General features: G+C 32.7%; 2 protein-coding genes across 4 annotated transcripts in view; both read right to left on the minus strand.

Moving 5' to 3' along the window:
• Nucleotides 1-825, minus strand: part of dgkb (diacylglycerol kinase, beta) — a 160,819-nt gene extending 159,994 nt beyond the window's left edge. For both annotated transcript variants that reach the window (XM_028442180.1, XM_028442179.1), the window contains exon 1: nucleotides 1-825. This exon is cut by the window's left edge and continues 545 nt beyond it. The gene's annotated coding sequence lies outside the window, so the exon portion shown is untranslated.
• Nucleotides 826-7,439: 6,614 nt separating this feature from the next.
• The window catches only part of agmo (alkylglycerol monooxygenase), a 72,147-nt gene continuing 55,277 nt past the window's right edge, over nucleotides 7,440-24,309 (minus strand). For both annotated transcript variants that reach the window (XM_028442183.1, XM_028442182.1), the window contains 3 exons: nucleotides 23,056-23,138; nucleotides 21,890-21,995; nucleotides 7,440-7,691 (listed from right to left, as the gene is read on the minus strand). In XM_028442183.1, coding sequence (XP_028297984.1) covers nucleotides 7,611-7,691; nucleotides 21,890-21,995; nucleotides 23,056-23,138 — 270 coding nt within the window. In that variant the 3' untranslated portion in view covers nucleotides 7,440-7,610. The remainder of the gene's footprint in view (nucleotides 7,692-21,889; nucleotides 21,996-23,055; nucleotides 23,139-24,309) is intronic.

Raw genomic sequence — 24,309 nt, forward strand, 5'->3', positions numbered from 1 at the left:
CAGAGTAGGTCTTTTCCTCCACCTTTCAAACCACCCCTTTCTCTTCCAGATACGTCATGTACCCGATCAAGTCAAACTGTCCTCCCAGAGCGATCCGGTCTGCAATCCAAACCACATCTTCCTTGGTCCTTGAGGCCTCTCTCCGTTCAATGACACCACTGCCAAACGAACGAGTTTGGCCCTGCCCGCTCGCTCCACCCCTTCCAGGGCTTGTCAAAATCGTCCAGGACAGCTCCCAGCTTGCGCCAAGGGTGGCCCTTGACGTCAGTCCAGAGCATATCTCTCTTCCCAGGGTTCCATGTCAGCGGCGTGCGCCGGCCCTCACTCTCGTCTTCTTGGCCATCTCCACTGGCCAGTCACCTTTTTGACTGGTGGTAGCTACAGGTGCATACCTCCCACTTTGGTCCGATAGGACCCACAGTTTAAGGGAGAGGCCTCTCGCCTTTAAGCGTCTTTTCTCTTCTCTGGAGGGCGGACTGGTTGTGGCCCCACCAGCAGCCCCAGGCCTCCCACTTTGATCTGACAGGGCCCACACTTTAAGTGGGAAGCCTCCCACTTTTGAGGGGTTTCCCACTTCTCTGGTGAAGTCCTGAGGTTCCCTGAGGTCCTTGTGGGACGTCAAGGTGCCCTCCACGCAGTCGTCTTCCACCAGTATCCAGTACTCTCCCACTGGGGCTGAAAACTGGGGAAGGTTGGCTGTTTCAAGCTCCAGAGATGAGTCTTTAGTTATTAGTCATTAGTTTTAGTCTTTAGTCATTAGACATTAGTCATTAGCTTTAGTCTTTAGTCATTAGTCATTAGTCATTAGTTTTAGTCATTAGTCATTAGTCATTAGCTTTAGTCTTTAGTCTTTAGTCATTAGTCATTAGTCATTAGTTTTAGTCATTAGTCATTAATCATTAGCTTTAGGCTTTAGGCTTTAGGCTTTAGTCTTTAGTCATTAGTCATTAGTTTTAGTCTTTAGTCAATAGTTTTAGTCTTTAGTCAATAGTTTTAGTCATTAGTTTTAGTCTTTAGTCATTAGTCTTTTGTCTGTAGTCATTAGTTTTAGTCTTTAGTCAATAGTTTTAGTCTTTAGTCAATAGTTTTAGTCATTAGTTTTAGTCTTTAGTCATTAGTCTTTTGTCTGTAGTCATTAGTTTTAGTCTTTAGTCAATAGTTTTTGTCTTTAGTCAATAGTTTTAGTCTTTAGTCATTAGTTTTAGTCTTTAGTCTTCAGTCATTAGTTTTATTCTTAAGTCATTAGTCTTTAGTCATGAATTTAAGTCTTTAGTCATTAGTCATTAGTGACTAAAGACTAAATGGCTAAAGACTAATGTCTTTAGCCATTAGTTTTTCATCTTTAGTCTATTAGTCTTTTGTATGTAGTCATTAGTTTTAGTCTTTAGTCAATGGTTTTAGTCATTAGTCATTAGTTTTATTCTAAAGTCAATAGCCTTTAGTCATTAATTTTAGTCTTTAGTCAATAGTTTTAGCCATTAGTCATTAGTTTTAGTCTTCAGTCATTAGTTTTATTCTAAAGTCAATAGCCTTTAGTCATTAATTTTAGTCTTTAGTCAATAGTTTTAGCCATTAGTCATTAGTTTTAGTCTTCAGTCATTAGTTTTATTCTTAAGTCATAAGCCTTTAGTCATTAATTTTAGTCATTAGTCTTTAGTCATTAGTCTTTAGTCATTAGTCTTTAGTCATTAGTCTTTAGTCATTAGTCTTTAGTCTTTAGTCATTAGTTTTATTCTTTAGTCATTAGTCATTAGTTTTAGTCTTTAGTCATTAGTCTTTAGTCTTTAGTCATTAGTTTGATTCTTTAGTCATTAGTCATTAGTCATTAGTTTTATTCTTTAGTCATTAGTCATTAGTCATTAGTTTTAGTCTTTAGTCATGAGTCTTTTGTCTGTAGTCATTAGTTTTAGTCTTTAGTCATTAGTTTTAATCTTTAATCATTAGTGTTAGTCTTTAGTCCTTAGTCATTAGTTTTAGTCTTTAGTCATTCATTTTAGTCATTAGTTTTAGTCTTTAGTCATTAGTTTTAATCTTTAGTCGTTAGTCTTTAGCCATTAGTTATTTGTCTTTAGTCATTAGTTTTAGTCATTAGTTTTAGTCTAGTCATTAGTTTTAATCTTTAGTCGTTAGTCTTTAGCCATTAGTTATTTGTCTTTAGTCATTAGTTTTAGTCTTTGGTCATTAGTGTTAGTCTTTAATTAGTCTTTAGTCATTCATTTTAGTCATTAGTTTTAGTCTTTAGTCATTAGTTTTAATCTTTAGTCGTTAGTCATTAGCCATTAGTTATTTGTCTTTAGTCATTAGTTTCAGTCATTAGTTTTAGTCTTTGGTCATTAGTGTTAGTCTTTAGTTATTAGTCTTTAGTCATTAGTTTTAGTCTTTAGTCATTAGTTTTAATCTTTAGTCGTTAGTCTTTAGCCATTAATTATTTGTCTTTAGTCATTAGTTTTAGTTTTTTGTCATTAGTTTTAGTCTTTGGTCATTAGTCTTTAGTAATTAATTTTAGTCTTTAGTCATTGGTTTTATTCTTAAGTCATTAGTCTTTAGCCATTAATTTCAGTCTTTAATCATTAGTTTTAATCTTTAATCATTAGTGTTAGTCTTTAGTCCTTAGTCTTTAGTCATTCATTTTAGTCTTTAGTCATTAGTTTTAGTCTTTAGTCATTAGTTTTAATCTTTAGTCATTAGTCTTTAGTCTTTAGCCATTAGTCTTTCGTCTTTAGTTTTAGTCTTTAGCCATTAGTCTTTCATTTTTAGTCATTAGTTTTAGTCTTTAGTTCTTAGTCTTTTGTCTTTAGTCTTTAGTCATTAGTCTTTAGTCATTAGTTTTAATCTATAGTCATTCATTTTGGTCTTTAGTCATTAGTTTTATTTCTAAGTCATTAGTCTTTAGTCATAATTTTAGGCTTTAGTCATGAGTTTTATTCCTAGGTCATTAGTCTTTAGTCATGGATTTTAGTCTTTAGTCATTAGTCAGTTTTAGTCTTTAGCCATTAGTCATTAGTTTTACTCTTTAGTGATTAGTCTTTCGTCTTTAGTCATTAGTCATTAGTCTTTAGTAATTAGTCTTTCGTCATTAGTTTTAGTCTTTAGTCAATAGTTTTAGTCATTAGTCATTAGTTTTAGTCTTTAGTCTTGAGTCATTGTTTTATTCTTAAGTAATTAGTGTTAGTCTTTAGTCCTTAGTCTTTAGTCATTAGTTTTAGTCTTTAGTCATTCATTTTAGTCATTAGTTTTAATCTTTAGTTATTAGTCATTATTTTTAGTCTTTAGTCATTAGTCATAGTCTTTAGTCAAAAGTTTTAGTCTTTGGTCAATAGTTTTAGTCATTAGTCATTAGTTTTAGTCTTTAGTCATGAGTCTTTTGTCTGTAGTCATTAGTTTTAGTCTATAGTCATTAGTTTTAGTCTTTAGTCTTCAGTCATTAGGTTTATTCTTAAGTCATTAGTCTTTAGTCATGAATTTTAGTCTTTAGTCATTAGTTATTAGTTTTAGTCTTTAGCCATTAGTCTTTCATCTTTAGTCATTAGTCTTTTGTCTGTAGTCATTAGTTTTAGTCTTTAGTCATTTGTCTTTAGTAATTAGTCTTTCGTCATTAGTTTTAGTCTTTAGTCAATAGTTTTAGTCATTAGTCATTAGTTTTATTCTTAAGTCATTAGCCTTTAGTCATTAATTTTAGTCTTTAGTCATTAGTCTTTAGTCATTAGTCTTTAGTCATTAGTCTTTAGTCATTAGTCTTTAGTCATTAGTCTTTAGTCAATAGTTTTAGTCATTCGTCATTAGTCATTAGTTTTAGTCTTTAGTCTTCAGTCATTAGTTTTATTCTTAAGTCATTAGTCTTTAGCCATTAATTTCAGTCTTTAGTCATTAGTTTTAGTCTTTAGTCATTAGTTTTAGTCTTTAGTCATTAGTTTTAGTGTTTGGTCATTAGTGTTAGTCTTTAGTTATTAGTCTTTAGTCCTTAGTCTTTAGTCATTCGTTTTAGTCATTAGTTCTTAGTCTTTTGTCTTTAGTCATTAGTCTTTAGTCATTAGTCATTAGTCATTAGTCTTTAGTCATTTTTCTTTAGTCATTAGTCTTTAGTCTTTAGTCATTAGTCTTTAGTCATTAGTCATTAGTCATTAGTCATTAGTCTTTAGTCATTAGTCTTTAGTCATTAGTCTTTAGTTTTAATCTATAGTCATTCATTTTGGTCTTTAGTCAAAAGTTTTAGTCTTCAGTCATTCATTTGCGTCTTTAGTCATTAGTCTTTAGTTTTAATCTATAGTCATTCATTTTGGTCTTTAGTCAAAAGTTTTAGTCTTCAGTCATTCATTTGCGTCTTTAGTCATTAGTTTTAATCTTTAGTCATTAGTCTTTAGTCATTAGTTTTATTCTTAAGTCAGTCTTTAGTCATAATTTTAGTCTTTAGTCATTAGTTTTATTCTGAAGTCATTAGTCTTTAGTCATGAATTTTAGTCTTTAGTCATTAGTCAGTTTTAGTCTTTAGCCATTAGTCATTAGTTTTACTCTTTAGTTGTTAGTCTTTCGTCTTTAGTCATTAGTCTTTAGTAATTAGTCTTTCGTCATTAGTTTTAGTCTTTAGTCAATAGTTTTAGTCATTAGTCATTAGTTTTAGTCCTTAGTCTTGAGTCATTAGTTTTATTCTTAAGTCATTAGTGTTAGTCTTTAGTCCTTAGTCTTTAGTCATTAGTCTTTAGTTTTTAGTCATTCATTTCAGTCATTAGTTTTAGTCTTTAGTCATTAGTTTTAGTCTTTAGTCAATACTTTTTGTCATTAGTCATTAGTTTTAATCTTTAGTCGTTAGTCTTTAGCCATTAATTATTTGTCTTTAACATTAGTTTTAGTTTTTAGTCATTAGTTTTAGTCTTTGGTCATTAGTCTTTAGTAATTAATTTTAGTCTTTAGTCATTGGTTTTATTCTTAAGTCATTAGTCTTTAGCCATTAATTTCAGTCTTTAGTCATTAGTTTTAATCTTTAGTCATTAGTCTTTAGTCATTAGTCTTTAGTCATTAGTCTTTAGTCATTAGTCTTTAGTCATTAGTCTTTAGTCATTCATTTTAGTCTTTAGCCATTAGTCTTTCGTCTTTAGTTTTAGTCTTTAGCCATTAGTCTTTCATTTTTAGTCATTAGTTTTAGTCTTTAGTTCTTAGTCTTTTGTCTTTAGTCTTTAGTCATTAGTCTTTAGTCATTAGTCATTAGTTTTAATCTATAGTCATTCATTTTGGTCTTTAGTCATTAGTTTTATTCTTAAGTCATTAGTCTTTAGTCATAATTTTAGTCGTTAGTCATGAGTTTTATTCTTAGGTCATTAGTCTTTAGTCATGAATTTTAGTCTTTAGTCATTAGTAATTAGTTTTAGTCTTTAGTCAATAGTTTTAGTCTTTAGTCAATAGTTTTAGTCATTAGTCATTAGTTTTAGTCTTTAGTCATGAGTCTTTTGTCTGTAGTCATTAGTTTTAGTCTTTAGTCATTAGTTTTAGTCTTTAGTCATTGGGTTTATTCTTAAGTCATTAGTCTTTAGTCATGAATTTTAGTCTTTAGTCATTAGTTATTAGTTTTAGTCTTTAGCCATTAGTCTTTCATCTTTAGTCATTAGTCTTTTGTCTGTAGTCATTAGTTTTAGTCTTTAGTCATTTGTCTTTAGTAATTAGTCTTTCGTCATTAGTTTTAGTCTTTAGTCAATAGTTTTAGTCATTAGTCATTAGTTTTATTCTTAAATCATTAGCCTTTAGTCATTAATTTTAGTCTTTAGTCATTAGTTTTATTCTTAAGTCATTAGTCTTTAGCCATTAATTTCAGTCTTTAGTCATTAGTTTTAGTCTTTAGTCATTAGTTTTAGTCTTTAGTCATTAGTTTTAATCTTTAGTCATTAGTCTTTAGTCTTTAGCCATTAGTCTTTCGTCTTTAGTCTTTAGTCTTTAGCCATTAGTCTTTCATCTTTAGTCATTAGTTTTAGTCTTTAGTTCTTAGTCTTTTGTCTTTAGTCATTAGTCATTAGTCTTTAGTCTTTAGTCTTTAGTCATTAGTCTTTAGTCTTTAGTCATTAGTCTTTAGTCTTTAGTCTTTAGTCATTAGTCATTAGTCATTAGTCTTTAGTCATTAGTCATTAGTCTTTAGTCATTAGTCTTTAGTTTTAATCTATAGTCATTCATTTTGGTCTTTAGTCAAAAGTTTTAGTCTTCAGTCATTCATTTGCGTCTTTAGTCATTAGTTTTAATCTTTAGTCATTAGTCTATAGTCATTAGTTTTATTCTTAAGTCATTAGTCTTTAGTCATAATTTTAGTCTTTAGTCATTAGTTTTATTCTGAAGTCATTAGTCTTTAGTCATGAATTTTAGTCTTTAGTCATTAGTCAGTTTTAGTCTTTAGCCATTAGTCATTAGTTTTACTCTTTAGTTATTAGTCTTTCGTCTTTAGTCATTAGTCTTTAGTAATGAGTCTTTCGTCATTAGTTTTAGTCTTTAGTCAATAGTTTTAGTCATTAGTCATTAGTTTTAGTCCTTAGTCTTGAGTCATTAGTTTTATTCTTAAGTCATTAGTGTTAGTCTTTAGTCCTTAGTCTTTAGTCATTAGTCTTTAGTTTTTAGTCATTCATTTCAGTCATTAGTTTTAGTCTTTAGTCATTAGTTTTAATCTTTAGTCGTTAGTTTTTAGGCATTAGTTTTATTCTTAAGTCATTAGTCTTTAGTCATAATTTTAGTCTTTAGTCATTAGTTTTATTCTTAAGTCACTAGTCTTTAGTCATAATTTTAGTCTTTAGTCATTAGTTTTATTCTGAAGTCATTAGTCTTTAGTCATGAATTTTAGTCTTTAGTCATTAGTCAGTTTTAGTCTTTAGCCATTAGTCATTAGTTTTACTCTTTAGTTATTAGTCTTTCGTCTTTAGTCTTTAGTCATTAGTCTTTAGTAATTAGTCTTTCGTCACTAGTTTTAGTTTTTAGTCAATAATTTTAGTCATTAGTCATTAGTTTTAGTCCTTAGTCTTGAGTCATTAGTTTTATTCTTAAGTCATTAGAGTTAGTCTTTAGTTTTTAGTCATTCATTTCAGTCATTAGTTTTAGTCTTTAGTCATTCAGTGTGTGGGTGTGTGTGTGTGTGTGCGTGTGTGTTGTGTGTTGTGTGTTGTGTGTTGTGTGTGTGTGTGTGTGTGTGTGTGTGTGTGTGTGTGTGTGTGTGTGTGTGTGTGTGTGTGTGTGTGTGTGTGTGTGTGTGTGTGAGAGACCACTGGGGGTCGCTGTTGGACTATTTTCTGTTTAAACTCATTTTAGTGCAGTTTGATGTCCTTTCTTTTGCCTGAGTTTGGTCTTCCAGGCGTCGTCTATCAATCACTCTGATCAACTTCACCATGGTGATGAATCTAAACTTTACAGGTTTATTCTTCTGTGTTTGTGGGATTGTTTTACACTTTACAACAAAAAACTAATGAACTTAGTGCTGAGTGAATAAAACTTTATTAAAATCACAGCATTATTATTATTATTATTATTATTATTATTATTATTATTATTATTATTATTATTATTTTAGTAAAGTGTTTGTTCTACATCACACAGTGAGAGTTAGTTTGATTAAAGAGTTTAAAGAGTAAATGTTGGAGAGTTTCTTCTCAGTCAGATTTGTTGTTGATCCTCAGCCGCTGAGAAAAGCCCTGAAGGATCCAGTAGATCAAAGAGAGGGAGACAAAGGCCTGGAAAACACACACACACACTAGGGATGGGCAATACGGACTCCAAAAATGATCCCAATAACTTCTGGTATTTATCACGATAACAATAAACATCATGAGAAATAAAAAAAAAACTATAAATAAATAAAACAATTCACAACTTAAAGTATAAAAGGTTCATTACAAACATAAATAAATATGATTACATCATCATTAGACATTAAAAAGGCTACAATAACTGCTGACTCAGAGCTAATATTGTATGGAATATATTAGTGTATGTGGGTCACTCTATTAGTGTTATTGTATGTATATCATTTATTTCCTCACTTAAAATGAAATTATTTTCTTTAAAAAAAGTACAAATAACTTCATTAATGTTTTTACTGCTAATGAATCATTTATCTTATAAGTTACATAAAGTTATGGTTAATAAATAAATATGATTTCCTATAATGAAACCAGATCAATCTGATGATTTAATCATTCAGTATATTTATGTGTAATAATCTCAATAGTTACATTAGTCTAATGGGACCAGTTTTGTCTGTGAACACGTGAAATATCATTAAAAAATAGTGAATAGTGACAATATTATTTATGCTGATATTTATTTCACACAACGTGTGACATGTTTAGTTTTTATTCTTCCATAAAGTGTTAAATATGATCATAAACAAATCTATGGTTCTCTGTGGTTTTATGACAGTAAGACGTGTTCTTTTTATTTGGTCTATTATTCCTTATATGAAGTGGTTAGCATTAGCTGTTAGCCCAGTCTGTGTGTCGATGGGTTAGCTTAGCATAGTTAGCTTTAGTTGAGTTTCCAGTTCATAATCATTGCTACAGGTTCATCCCTTTGTTGATGTTTATCTGGTTTGAACCAAATAGTGGTTCATGATGTATCACAGCATAGTAGCTTCAGGTAGCCATGACGATCACCACCGTCTGTGTGTGGGTGTGTGTGTGTGAGGGCTGAGGGGTGGGTGCGGTGGTGGGTGCGGTGGTGGTGGTGGTGGTGCACACCGTGGAGGCTCTGCTACAGAGAATAATAAGTTGTTGACAATAAACTTGTTCCGTGGAACAAGGCTTTTAGGGACATTCTTGGCTAAACTGAGGGACAAATGGTCCGTGGCCCTCAATAATATCCAACATGGGAATTTGTCGTTTATATCGTGGGTTGACATATTCTTACCGGTGAGAATGTTTTTGATGATATATCGTGAACCACGATATATCGCACATTCTTAACGCACATGCACACACACACATACACACACACACACAGTCAACCACAGAAAGAAGGAGAGAGAGAGAAACAGCAATGAGATCACCAGAGGCCGTCAAGGAACTAAGTTTCACATTCACAGAGCAACATTTTCAAAATGATTTTTGTTTACATGAGAACAGGAAGCATCACTAACGATGTAGTAAAAATGTTAGTAAACATGTAGTATATACGTAGTAAACATGTAGTATATATTAGTAAACATGTAGCAAACATGTAGTATATATGTAGTAAACATGTAGTATATATTAGTAAACATGTAGTGAACATGTAGTATATATGTAGTAAACATGTAGTATATATTAGTAAACATGTAGCAAACATGTAGTATATATGTAGTAAACATGTAGTATATATTAGTAAACATGTAGTGAACATGTAGTATATATGTAGTAAACATGTAGTATATATTAGTAAACATGTAGCAAACATGTAGTATATATGTAGTAAACATGTGGTTTACATGCAGTAAACATGTAGTATATATTAGTAAACATGTAGCAAACATGTAGTATATATTAGTAAACATGTAGTATATATGTAGTAAACATGTAGCAAACATGTAGTATATATTAGTAAACATGTAGTATATATGTAGTAAACATGTAGTAAACATGTAGTAAACATGTAGTATATATTAGTAAACATGTAGTAAACATGTAGTATATATGTAGTAAACATGTAGTATATATTAGTAAACATGTAGTAAACATGTAGTAAACATGTAGCAAACATGTAGTATATATTAGTAAACATGTAGCAAACATGTAGTATATATGTAGTAAACATGTGGTTTACATGCAGTAAACATGTAGTATATATTAGTAAACATGTAGCAAACATGTAGTATATATTAGTAAACATGTAGCAAACATGTAGTATATATTAGTAAACATGTAGTAAACATGTAGTATATATGTAGTAAACATGTAGTATATATTAGTAAACATGTAGTAAACATGTAGTATATATGTAGTAAACATGTGGTTTACATGCAGTAAACATGTAGTATATATTAGTAAACATGTAGCAAACATGTAGTATATATGTAGTAAACATGTAGCAAACATGTAGTATATATTAGTAAACATGTAGTAAACATGTAGTATATATGTAGTAAACATGTAGCATATATTAGTAAACATGTAGTAAACATGTAGTAAACATGTAGCAAACATGTAGTATATATTAGTAAACATGTAGCAAACATGTAGTATATATTAGTAAACATGTAGCAAACATGTAGTATATATGTAGTAAACATGTAGTATATATTAGTAAACATGTAGCAAACATGTAATATATATGTAGTAAACATGTAGTATATGTAGTAAACATGTGGTTTACATGCAGTAAACATGTAGTATATATTAGTAAACATGTAGCAAACATGTAATATATATGTAGTGAACATGTAGTATATATGTAGTAAACATGCAGTAAACATGTAGTATATATTAGTAAACATGTAGCAAACATGTAATATATATGTAGTGAACATGTAGTATATATGTAGTAAACATGTAGCAAACATGTAGCAAACATGTAGTATATATGTAGTAAACATGTGGTTTACATGCAGTAAACATGTAGTATATATTAGTAAACATGTAGCAAACATGTAGTATATATGTAGTAAACATGTAGTATATATTAGTAAACATGTAGCAAACATGTAGTATATATTAGTAAACATGTAGCAAACATGTAGCAAACATGTAGTATATATGTAGTGAACATGTAGTATATATTAGTAAACATGTAGCAAACATGTAGTATACATGTAGTGAACATGTAGTATATATTAGTAAACATGTAGCAAACATGTAGTATATATGTAGTAAACATGTAGTATATATTAGTAAACATGTAGCAAACATGTAATATATATGTAGTAAACATGTAGTATATGTAGTAAACATGTGGTTTACATGCAGTAAACATGTAGTATATATTAGTAAACATGTAGCAAACATGTAGTATATATGTAGTAAACATGTAGCAAACATGTAGCAAACATGTAGTATATATGTAGTAAACATGTAGCAAACATGTAGCAAACATGTAGTATATATGTAGTAAACATGTAGCAAACATGTAGCAAACATGTAATATATATGTAGTAAACATGTAGTATATGTAGTAAACATGTGGTTTACATGCAGTAAACATGTAGTATATATTAGTAAACATGTAGCAAACATGTAGTATATATGTAGTAAACATGTAGCAAACATGTAGCAAACATGTAGTATATATGTAGTGAACATGTAGTATATATTAGTAAACATGTAGCAAACATGTAGTATATATGTAGTAAACATGTAGCAAACATGTAATATATATGTAGTAAACATGTAGTATATGTAGTAAACATGTGGTTTACATGCAGTAAACATGTAGTATATATTAGTAAACATGTAGCAAACATGTAATATATATGTAGCAAACATGTAGTATATATTAGTAAACATGTAGCAAACATGTAGTATATATGTAGTAAACATGTAGTATATATTAGTAAACATGTAGCAAACATGTAGTATATATGTAGTAAACATGTAGTATATATTAGTAAACATGTAGCAAACATGTAATATATATGTAGTAAACATGTAGTATATGTAGTAAACATGTGGTTTACATGCAGTAAACATGTAGTATATATTAGTAAACATGTAGCAAACATGTAATATATATGTAGCAAACATGTAGTATATATTAGTAAACATGTAGCAAACATGTAGTATATATGTAGTAAACATGTAGCAAACATGTAGCAAACATGTAGTATATATGTAGTAAACATGTAGCAAACATGTAGCAAACATGTAGTATACATGTAGTGAACATGTAGTATACATGTAGTGAACATGTAGTATATATTAGTAAACATGTAGCAAACATGTAGTATATATGTAGTAAACATGTAGCAAACATGTAGCAAACATGTAGTATACATGTAGTGAACATGTAGTATATATTAGTAAACATGTAGTAAACATGTAGTATATATATAGTAAACATGTAGTATATATGTAGTAAACATGTAGTATATAGGTAGTATATATGTAGTCAACATGCAGTAAACATGTAGTAAACACGTAGTAAACATGTAGTATATATGTAGTAAACATGTAGTAAACATGTAGTAAACATGTAGTATATATGTAGTAAACATGTAGTATATATATAGTAAACATGTAGTATATATGTAGTAAACATGTAGTAAACATGTAGTATATATATAGTAAACATGTAGTATATATGTAGTAAACATGTAGTATATATATAGTAAACATGTAGTATATATGTAGTAAACATGTAGTATATAGGTAGTATATATGTAGTCAACATGCAGTAAACATGTAGTATATATATAGTAAACATGTAGTATATATGTAGTAAACATGTAGTATATATGTAGTAAACATGTAGTATATATGTAGTAAACATGTAGTATATATATAGTAAACATGTAGTATATATGTAGTAAACATGTAGTATATATATAGTAAACATGTAGTATATAGTAAACATAGTATATATGTAGTAAACAGTAGTATATATGTAGTAACATGTAGTATATATGTAGTAAACAGTAGTATATATAGTAAACATGTTAGTATATGTAGTAAACATGTAGTAAACATTAGTAAACATGTAGTAAACTGTATTAATGTAGTAAACATGTAGTAAACATGTAGTATATATATAGTAAACATGTAGTATATATGTAGTAAACATGTAGTATATAGGTAGTATATATGTAGTCAACATGCAGTAAACATGTAGTATATATATAGTAAACATGTAGTATATATGTAGTAAACATGTAGTATATATGTAGTAAACATGTAGTATATATATAGTAAACATGTAGTATATATGTAGTAAACATGTAGTATATATATAGTAAACATGTAGTATATATGTAGTAAACATGTAGTATATATATAGTAAACATGTAGTATATATATAGTAAACATGTAGTATATATATAGTAAACATGTAGTATATATGTAGTAAACATGTAGTATATATGTAGTAAACATGTAGTATATATATAGTAAACATGTAGTATATATGTAGTAAACATGTAGTATAGGTAGTATATATGTAGTCAACATGCAGTAAACATGAAGTAAACACGTATAAACATGTAGTATATATAGTAAACATGTAGTATATATGTAGTAAACATGTATATATAGGTAGTATATATGTAGTCAACATGCAGTAAACTGAAGTAACACGTAGTAAACATGTAGTTGATTAAAACCATGATTTCCATCTTTAAGATGACTATAATAATAATAATAAACGTTCCTGGATAACAGTGGATATTATTCAGATGAATAAATAAATGTGGTTATCACAGATTCATAGAACAATGGACCATCATTTTACTGACTTTATGGATGGACCCCAAAAATCTCCCCTTTATCCCCCTATAGATGGTCCTGTCTCCACATGACTACAAAACATACAGAAAAATATACAAGGACATTAAAAGTACACAGAAATTACTCATTAAACACAAGATCACGTGACTCCAACAATACACAAAATGAAAGTAAACCATACAAGTGTTCATTTTGTTGACTATTATTAATCAAACATTAACAAAAACTATAGAAAATACATTAAAATTTCTGTCGACTATTTTTATTATTATTTTTTTAATCTATTTTGTCGACTAATAAAAACGAAACTATAATTTCCAATCAGAACTCATGTGATCACATGACACGTTAAAATGAATGATGATCTAATATCAGTCTCACTGTGGAAAAGAACACGAGTGTTTTCTAAAAACAGCCTCAGACACAGACATGGAAACTAAAGCAGCTTTAAGGAAACACCAGGGTTTTCCCTCAGAACCAAAATCTGGGGATTATTAAGATTTAAAGACCTTCTCAAATTTCAGCCTCAAGAAATGTTTTTATGAAGCGTGTGAAGCAAAAAAAGAAACTATGGAGGAAAGTTTGTCTCTAAAACATACAGAAAATAGACAAATATGATGGTTTAAAGACAAACTTACTCCTCCTGCTCTGCAGGGGGCAGCGTTCACATGTTCACGTGTATGGGGGGTGGATCACTTCTAAACTCATACACTCCAGTCTAACACACGTGTACGTGTCTAACGTTCACTAAACTTACCTAATGTCAGTAGTTAGGTGTAGTGGGAGGTGTGGCCTGAGTGAAGCTATAGTGATCATGTGACCTTCACTATGTAACACCGTCTACATGACATGGAAATATTGAGGCTTATTCATACGCTACGCCTGTCTGATTCTCTCAGTGACTGGGTCCTCATCCACCACTCTGACATTCACACTTCATTCATACTTTACTCATAATTCATTCATACTTTATTCAACTATTTATAAATTCAAGGATGGTCTGTGTGTGTGTGTGTGTGTGTGTGTGTGTGTCTGTGTGTGTAAGTGTATGTGTGTGTGTGTGTGTGTGTAGCGAATATCTCCCCAAAGTAGTTCCTGTTCGACCTGAAACTTTGTCGACAGCTTCCAAATACCCCGTGTTTGTGTATCTGTTATTTTGGAGAAATTTGGTCATTTCAAAATGTTTATTTTAATTTAATTTCACTTCTGAACGTCACGGTAAGTGAAAGCTATTCAGCTTTTGACCTCAGAGTGTGAGGGGGCGCTAGCGCACCATCTATTGAGAGACGACTTCCTGCCTCCATCTTGTTCACAGTTCATCTGCTTCACCATCAACTGTTGCTCATCTGTTGACATCCACGTTATTTAATCAGCAGAGAATGTTGTAAGTTTGTTATTGTCACTTTATATCTGTATATAATAACATATCATTCACTATTTTGTTAGTATTGTTTGTTAAACTACGTGTTTGTTGAAGATGAACCAGCTCCATGTAACCAGCTATTGTATTGTGTTTCACAGTTTTCTAGAGCGAAAACGTGGGACGTATTATTCTGGTGAAATAAACATGCAGATTTATCTGTAAACACAGCATTAGAAACACTGTATTTTCACCACGTAGCAAAACAAAAGCACGTGAGGTTTTTACTCTGTAGCAGAGCCTCACACACAGGGTCAGTGACCGCGGGCAACACACACACACACACACACACACACACACACACACACACACACACACACACACACACACACACACAGCTCTAAAACAGACACGTCATCCTCCAAACTTTTCCCTACTGACAGCGGTTCTGGGTGCAGACAGTTAAAGAACAGAACCTCTCCTTCCTTCAACAGTCATAGAACAACCAAAGGTCACACTTAGAAGCTCTAGTTGTTAAAATACAAACATTCAAAGCGCTCTGACCTGCAGTCGTCCCATGTATGGATGAGGAAACGGTTTATTGTTTATAGTTTATTGATGCCACTAAATGGTCACATGATGTGGGTAATTTAGATATTAATTGTTTCTGGGGGAAAATAAGTGTTATTTGGGGTTTTGATTGAATTTAAAATAGGTAATTAAAAAGCCTATAAATTAATGAGGGGGACGACAATGTGTGGAATGGTTTATTTAGAAGAAACTATTCTTTGGGAAAAATAGATCATGAGATTGATGACGCCCAGTGGGAGGGGCTTTAACTTTAAATACAGGCTGCTATGGCGTAGTGGAGAGAGTTGGTTCTGGGATACAGAGCAGGTAACACCAGGTGATGACAGAGTAGGTCTGATGAGTCACAGAGACTCTATTCAACCTGTTTTTTTGTTTCATTGTAACTATTGTAAATAGTATTTTCTCATCATTGTTTTTTCTGTGCTACACCTTTGGAGGCCAACTGTAAATAAATTCAACATCACTAAAATCTTCTGACTACGTCTGTGTTTTGCCAACTCTTTGGAGTGTTTTTGGGAGGAGCCCACGACAATCAGTCATAGTCCTTTATAGCACAGGAAGAATCTATGGAAAAACACACAAAGTCCATTTAAACATAGTTCTAAAGAAAGCTAAGCTAAAGCTAAAGCTGATCACATGGTGTTAGAGGTTATACATGGTAGACGCTGCATTGACTGCGTGCAGCCAAAGAAGGAGAGATGAATGATGTGACTACATATTATTATTTTTTATTAGTGCTTTATCTTATAGTTACTGGATTCTCATTACATTATTATTATTACTATTACTATTATTATTATTATTATAACCATTACTATTATTACTACTTACAGTATTAATTTTATCTCTATCTAATCGTACTACTACTGTATTATTGTTATTGCTATTATATTATTTTTTTTTATTATTCTTTTATGTTATAGTTACTGGTATTCTCATTGTATTATTATTCTTGCTATTACCATATTATTTTATGTTATTGTATTATAGTTACTAGATTTTCATTATATTTTGTTATTGTTATTGTATAATTTTATATGTATTTTGCATATTTTATTGTATTGAAGTGATTTCTATTCTTATAATTACTATTATATTCTTTTTCATTATTAATATTTTTTATTATAGTTACTGGTATTCTCATTGTATTATTAGCATTGCTATATTATCATTAAATTACCTTATAATTATTTAATATTGTTTATTATTAATATTGTTTTAATTGTATTATTTTTGATATTGCAATTATCACTATTAATATCATTATAACATTACTTTTATTACTATTACTACTTTCACTATTAATATGATATCCCTATCTAATTGTACCACTACTGTATTATTGTATTATTATTATTGTATTATTATTATAAAAAAAGAAGGAAAGATTTTGAAGACGTGGTCAAAAAACTGCAGGATTTACATCCTGGAAGAAGAGGACGGAAAACCAGTTCTTATCAAGACGATGGACAACTTGGGAAAATACGAAGGATCCACCTAAACAACAACATTACTGATGGTAATCATGGATATGGACCCAGATCTATATAAACACTGGAAAACAACACTCAGACTGTGACAAAACAAGGTGACATTGTGATGAAAAGGGAAGAATCTTCCAAACACCTTCGAAAGAGGAACTATTCTTGAACTGGAGGAATGCTAACAACGTCTGGCAGGGAACAAGGCCAACAGATGAGATACACAAAAAAGAAGAAATCAAGAATGTTTGACCAGAGAGACATGTAAAACCCATGTAAATCTGCGATGGAAAAACAGGGGACGGGACCCGGATAAGCAAACTGCATCTCTCGTCTCCTTTTTCGGAATGTACAAAAAATGTAAAAAAAAAAAAAAAAAAAAAAAAGTGAATGTAACCATGTCGGAAATAAACGAATAAATAAAAAAAATAAAAAATAAAAGTGTTTATTGTTATATTATTCTTTTTATTATTCTTTTATCTTATAGTCACTGGTATTATTATTATTTTTATTATTATTATTATATTATTATTATACTGTTTTATGTGTTATTATTGTATTATAGGTACTGGATTCTCATTATGTTATTTTATGCCACTATTATTAATATTAATATTGTTTTAATTGTACTACTACTGCATTAATGTTATTGCTATTCTTATAATTACCATTATATTCTTTTTCATTATTTTATATATAGTTAATGGTATTCTCATTGTATCATTAGTATTGCTATATTATCATTATATTACTTTATGTAGGAGGATGAGTTATTATTAATGGGTTATATAAATAAGAATATTAATTATGATGATTAATATTACTTCAAATTTTGCGGGGTGCCACTCCTTTTAACAGGAGAAATATGTCTACGTTTTTAGACTAAACTCATCAATGTGAAACCAGGGAAAAGTGAATTCTACCAGCAATATCTACACCATCATCACAGCTTTAATGAATCAGAGGAATCAAATATTATGTTTAACCTTTTATTCAAAAGTCAACAATTAACACAGTCAAAATATCAATTGAAATGGAATAATTAAATCATGATAAAATGCATTTCTAGGCTAATAAAAGTGAGGATTATATGTAATAAAGTTAAATCACTATTCTAGGAGAATGCTAATCTACTAAATATTGAATAAAAATGCAGGATACATATTTGAATAATAAGATCATAAAATCAAAGAATAAAATCATAAAAAGAGCTCATAACAAAGAGAGGGAGACGAATAACATGAATGAGATGAAGTGTGTGTGGAACATGTTGTGAGTGTGTGTAAGTTTGTAGTTATGGAAGTATGGATGTGATCTATTGTGGATGAAGTTGCTGATGAAAGTCATTCTGGTACTTTGAAGATGATGTCAGGGTTGGACCTGGAGGTTCTGTTTGAAGCAATACAGCAGGACGTGCCACCGTTGGTTCTGTTGTGTTTCCACAGAGTGTAGCACCTTCAGCCGATCCAGGCGGTTCTGGCCTTCACAGCTGGCTTAGAGAATGGCTCGTGGCTTACCACAGTGGGTCGCAGGCCGGGCTTCTTTTTCGGCTGTTACGCACGTCACTAGATGCTGGATTCATCTGAACCAAGCAGATGTTGATTCCAAAAATCTAACTGTTTCAACTAAAAATAAAATGAAATAAATGAAAAGGTGGGGAAGGGAAACGCGTTGAGCATGAAACGCCAGCGTCCCAAAACGGAATTTTTGGGCGGTTTTCTTCCTTTTAAAAGGTCATCTTTGGGACTTGCCTCCGAGGAAGGGAACTTCGTTAATTGGTTTAAAGTTGTCAGCATCTCAGCTGGCTGTTAGTGGGGGGGTGTGGGGTGTGTATTTATGTGAGACAATGACAAACAGGAGGGATGATTCCTAGATTTACACATAAACCATAATAATGAGTTCAGCATATTCAAATGACATCATATCTTGAAAAATCATGTATTACGAAGAGTTTGATACCAAACACGACTTTTGTGATGTTTTCTGGTATTTTAAGCACTTTTTAAATGATGAAACATTTAAAATAGCATTCTGTGGGTATTAAATTATCTGAAAAGAGTGGAATAGGACAGACAATATTTGCAATTTCAATTTCTGCAGAAACCATTCCAATAATGTTTTCATTTGTAACTTTTCAAACATAATACAATTTCTTTATTCTCCCTGCTTCACTGGGACACATCTCAGATAAAGGCCTGGAAAGTGTCCTTCTGTGACATCTCACCACAGGGGGTCAGTGGACAGTTCTGTGATCTTACAGCATCCCAAAGGTATCTGTTTGTAAAGGAGGGAGAAGACGGATGTTCTTCCTCCATGTGGAGTTGTAAAAGAGTTCGTACTGAACATTTCAACGTGTTGGGCCAGTCTTTTCGACTGCGTTATTGGGTTCAAAAGGCCGCATAGTGGGGTTAGCTATGCACCTCAAAGTTGCTGGGGCAGTTATGTTGTAAACAGTTCGTGATAAAGAAACAGGCTCCTTGGTTAATTCCTGTTAGAAAGAGGGTCTTTAGGCTTGATGTGGTTTGGTTCCCTACATTTATCATTATTTAATATTGTTTATTATTAATATTATTGTTTTTTATCATATTATAGTAACTAGACTCTTATTTTTAACTTCTTTAATAATTACGTTTCAAAACGTTTATTTTGATTTTGAAATCATCACAAATTAGATCAAATGAGACATAAGAGGGAGCAGCGTCTGAGGGACACGCCCACTGATACTGCGTACTATTACTACTAAGAACATTCATACTTCATTGAAGCTTCATTCATACGTTATTCATACTTCATTGAGGCTTTATTCAGTTCTGTTTTAGGACGAGATGAAACAATCCCATTATATTGAATGGTTTAACCACTGTAGGGGTGGCAGGTCTGGTTTAGGGGAATCAGGGGGTGGGATGGGTTGTAGGCTTCATTGGGGTCATCAGGTGGGCACTCCTTCACTGGTGTTTCAATGATAGGCGTGCCCCCCCCTCTGCTTATATACTATTAAGGGCCCAGGTGGTGTCTCGCCTATTCATCCATAGTCATCAGTTGACTTCTTCTGCTGCCCCTGAGAGGGCTTTGATGGTTTGGCCTCAAACACCCAAGTCCTTAAGCAGCCTGATGGTTGATTTGCCCACAAAGCCCCTATAGCCGTCCTCCACAAGGCAAACCTTGGAGCCCAGAACACAGCGCACCCCATCACCGACCCCAACCCCAAGGCCCCCCACCAACATCCACTCCTCCACCACAGTGCAAGCCAAGGGGCAATGCCCCCCACCGGCAAACGTGTTTCGGGGGTAGTATATGTCCGCCGAGGAGCAGCAGGGGTTGGAACTGTCGCCACCTGCGGTCACAGATTTTTTCTGGGTCTTCCCCCGCTAACGAAGCCTCCATCCTGCACTTCTGATGTTTTCCAGATCTACTTAATACACAGACATGATACCGCTACAGCTAACGTTAGCATGTATATTAGCCGTAGTATCTGCCTACCAGCTGCAGTTTGAGCACAAACCAGGAAGGAGCGAGAAACACTTGATGTTGTGCTGCCTTGCCTGCAGGGGTACGAAGACCCTCGTTTGCAGTATTGCGCCGCCATCTTGGACAAAAGTCAGGTACTGCGACTAGTCGACGTCACACTAAGACAACACTAAAGTCGACAAGTCTGTTCAACCCCTACTTCATTCATGCTTCATTCATACTTTCTGCTTGTTTCATTGAGGCTTCATTCATACTTTATTCATGCTATTAAATTACAATTGACACTTTTTATAGAATTTCCTTTACAATTACAAAGTAAATTATCTGAACTCAATTACAATTAATTTACGATCACAACAGCAACCAATTATAATGACCAATTACACAAATACAAATATAAGTGACCCAGATTCTGGTGTTTGTCAACTTCATGCATGGTTAGCATGGTTAGCATGATTAGCAGAGCATTCTAAGCTGTATGTTCAGTAAATCTAGCCTTTAATGGTGACTGTTTGAACACCTTCTTTTCTCTGCTCCATGCCCTGATCCTCTAACATCTGCTCCTTCCATTTCACTTTCTTAGAGAGTTTTAATTATTCCTGCTCACAATCACAGATCTGTGACCTGTTAGAGAACCATGGGATCAGCACGTGCTAATGTCATCAGGCAGCGCTAGTTAGCAGCAGACGCGGCTAATAGCTTCCAGACGCTGTGCTAGAGCATTACACGCTAACTCTGACACACACACCAATGCACACGAACACACACACAAAGAAAGAAGAGAACAGTAATGAGAGGTCGTCCAACTCACACTCTTACTCGCCAATTTTATGGTCAATTGGACCAAACATCTGGACTCATAGATCACACACACACACACACACACACACACTGTAATAAGGACGGCTGCTCATTCCCTAACAATTACTCCATACCATTCTCAGACCTGCTTCTGTATGATTTCTGTTCGGATGAAGAGGCTCCGATCGATTGATCGATCAGGAAACAAAGCTGATATTAATTAATGACATATCAATAACAATCCTCATCAACGCTGATGACAAAACGAGTCAATCTGATAATTAAGAAAAAATCCCAACCAGTGAATCCTACACATTAGAACGTCCACCCAAGTCTGTCTTATTATAACATTATTATTCTATTAATATTAATATTTATTATTATTATCATCATCATTATTATTATTGATCCATATCATCATAATTATTAGTATATTATTATTATCATCAGGATCATCGTTTTATCATGATCATTGTTATTATATTGATAATATGTATTATTATTTATCCATATAATCATCATAATAATTATATTTTATTATTATTATCAAGATTATTTTTACATTAATGATGATAATAATAATAATATGAATTATTATTATTATTATTATTATTATTAAGTGTTAATGAGAGTATTTTGTTAAAGATGCAGCAGAGTTTGGGTTAGAGTTTTTTTTGTAATTTTACATGTTTTAGGACTAGTTTAAAGTTGTTAGTTAATGTTTAAATGATGACTTCCAATGAAAATGAAAGAATTATGAAAAATTAATAAAAAATAAACAAACTTTCGTATTATCCTACACAATAATAAATAAAATCACTCACCTGTGTTGGTGCAGCAAGTGAAGGTAGGACAGGTGTCACATGACCAAGCCTCAGTAAAATCATCAAAACCACGCAGCGAATGGTCTCTAGGAACGGAGCCCACGGCCTGAGGAAGATGAACACTTTAAAGAACCTCACTCATTCATCACACACACATCAAAGAGAACCTCACTCATTCATCACACACACATCAAAGAGAACCTCACTCATTCATCACACACACATCAAAGAGAACCTCACTCATTCATCACACACACATCAAAGAGAACCTCACTCATTCATCACACACACATCAAAGAGAACCTCACTCATTCATCACACACACATCAAAGAGAACCTCACTCATTCATCACACACACATCAAAGAGAACCTCACTCATTCATCACACACACATCAAAGAGAACCTCACTCATTCATCACAGACACATCAAAGAGAGCATCACTCATTCATCACACACACATCAAAGAGAACATCACTCATTCATCACACACACATCAAAGAGAACCTCACTCATTCATCACACACACATCAAAGAGAACCTCACTCATTCATCACACACACATCAAAGAGAACCTCACTCATTCATCACACACACATCAAAGAGAACCTCACTCATTCATCACACACACGTCAAAGATAACCTCACTCATTCATCAGACTCATCAAAGAGAATCTCACTCATTCATCACACACATCAAAGAGAGCCTCACTCATGCATCAGAAATACATCAAAGAAAACCTCACTCATTCATCACAGACTCATCAAAGAGAACCTCAGTCATTCATCAGAAACACATCAAAGAGAACCTCACTCATTCATCACAGACACATCAATGAGAATCACAGACATATCAAAGAGAACTTCACTCATTCATCACACACACATCAAAGATAACCTCACTCATTCATCACAGACTCATCAAAGAGAACCTCACTCATTCATCACAGACTCATCAAAGAGAACCTCACTCATTCATCAAAGACTCATCAAAGAGAACCTCACTCATTTATCACAGACTCATCAAAGAGAACCTCACTCATTCATCACAGACTCATCAAAGACGCTTCAAACAGCCTTAAAACAAGTGATTCATGAAGCCTCAAAGGATTCAAAACACACAAATGAACTTAAATACCTGACAAAGCTCTGATCATGTGACGTACCTCTGATCGATGACGTATCCTAGCGCTGTCAAAGTGAGCAGAACGTGAGCCGTCAGAGCCACAACAGTTCCCTGAGGGAGAACCTGAGAACACAGCACCAGGACCAGGGTCAGAGCCTCATCGCTGCTATGTGCTAAGCTAACACTGCTACATGCTAAGTTAACACTGTTACATGCTAAGTTAACACTGTTACATGGTAAACTAACACTGCTACAAGCTAGGATAACAATGCTATGTGCTAAACTAACTGCTACGTACTAAGCTAACACTGCTACATGATAAGCTAGCACTATGTGCTAAGCTAACACTAATATATACTAAGCTAACACTGCTATGTGCTAAGCAAACATTACTACATGCTAAACTAATACTGCTACATGTTAAACTAACATTGCTACGTACGTGTTAAACCAATACTGCTATGTGCTAAGCTAACAGTGCTACATGTTAAGCTAATACTGCTATATGCCAAGCTATTACTATATGCTAAGCAAACACTGCTATGTGCTAAACTAACACTATATGCTAAACTAACACTGCCATGTGCTAAACTAACACTGCTATGTGCTAAACTAACACTGCTATATGCTAAACTAACACTGCTATGTGCTAAGCTACCACTACTATGTGCTGAGCTAACATTGCTACGTGCTAAACTAACACTGCTATGTGCTGAGCTAAAACTGCTACATGCTAAACTAACACTGCAACATGCTAAACTAACACTGCTACGTGCTGAGCTAGCACTACTACATGCTAAACTAACACTGCTACGTGCTAGGCTAACACTGCTACGTGCTAAAATAACACTGCTATGTGCTGAGCTAACACTGGTATGTGCTAAGCTAACACTGCTATGTGCTAAGCTAACACTGACATGTGAAGTGTTGCCTCAGTGCATCACTGCTGTTTATTTCACAGCAGATAGAAAGTTTAATTGTTTCTAAACTCCTTAAATCAGACAGAGGCGACTGGCGGCCCGGGGGCCACATGTGGCCCTCGGTCTAATTATGTTTTGTCCCCCAAAAAAAAATGTAATTCATGAAGTTGGAAGTTATTTGAAGCCCAACATAACACGCAAAACTCCAGAAACACAGAAAATGACAGCAAAATGCACAAAATGTCAACAAAAGTACACTAAACAACCATTTAAACAAAAAATGATGACAAAAACAACAACATATACACAATGACTCAAAGAACACACAAAAAGGCAACAAGAACTCTCAATATTGACAATAAAATAGACTAAAT

This window comes from Gouania willdenowi, unplaced genomic scaffold (assembly GCF_900634775.1).
Source record: "Gouania willdenowi unplaced genomic scaffold, fGouWil2.1 scaffold_3_arrow_ctg1, whole genome shotgun sequence".
NCBI classification, from domain to species: Eukaryota; Metazoa; Chordata; class Actinopteri; order Blenniiformes; family Gobiesocidae; genus Gouania; species Gouania willdenowi.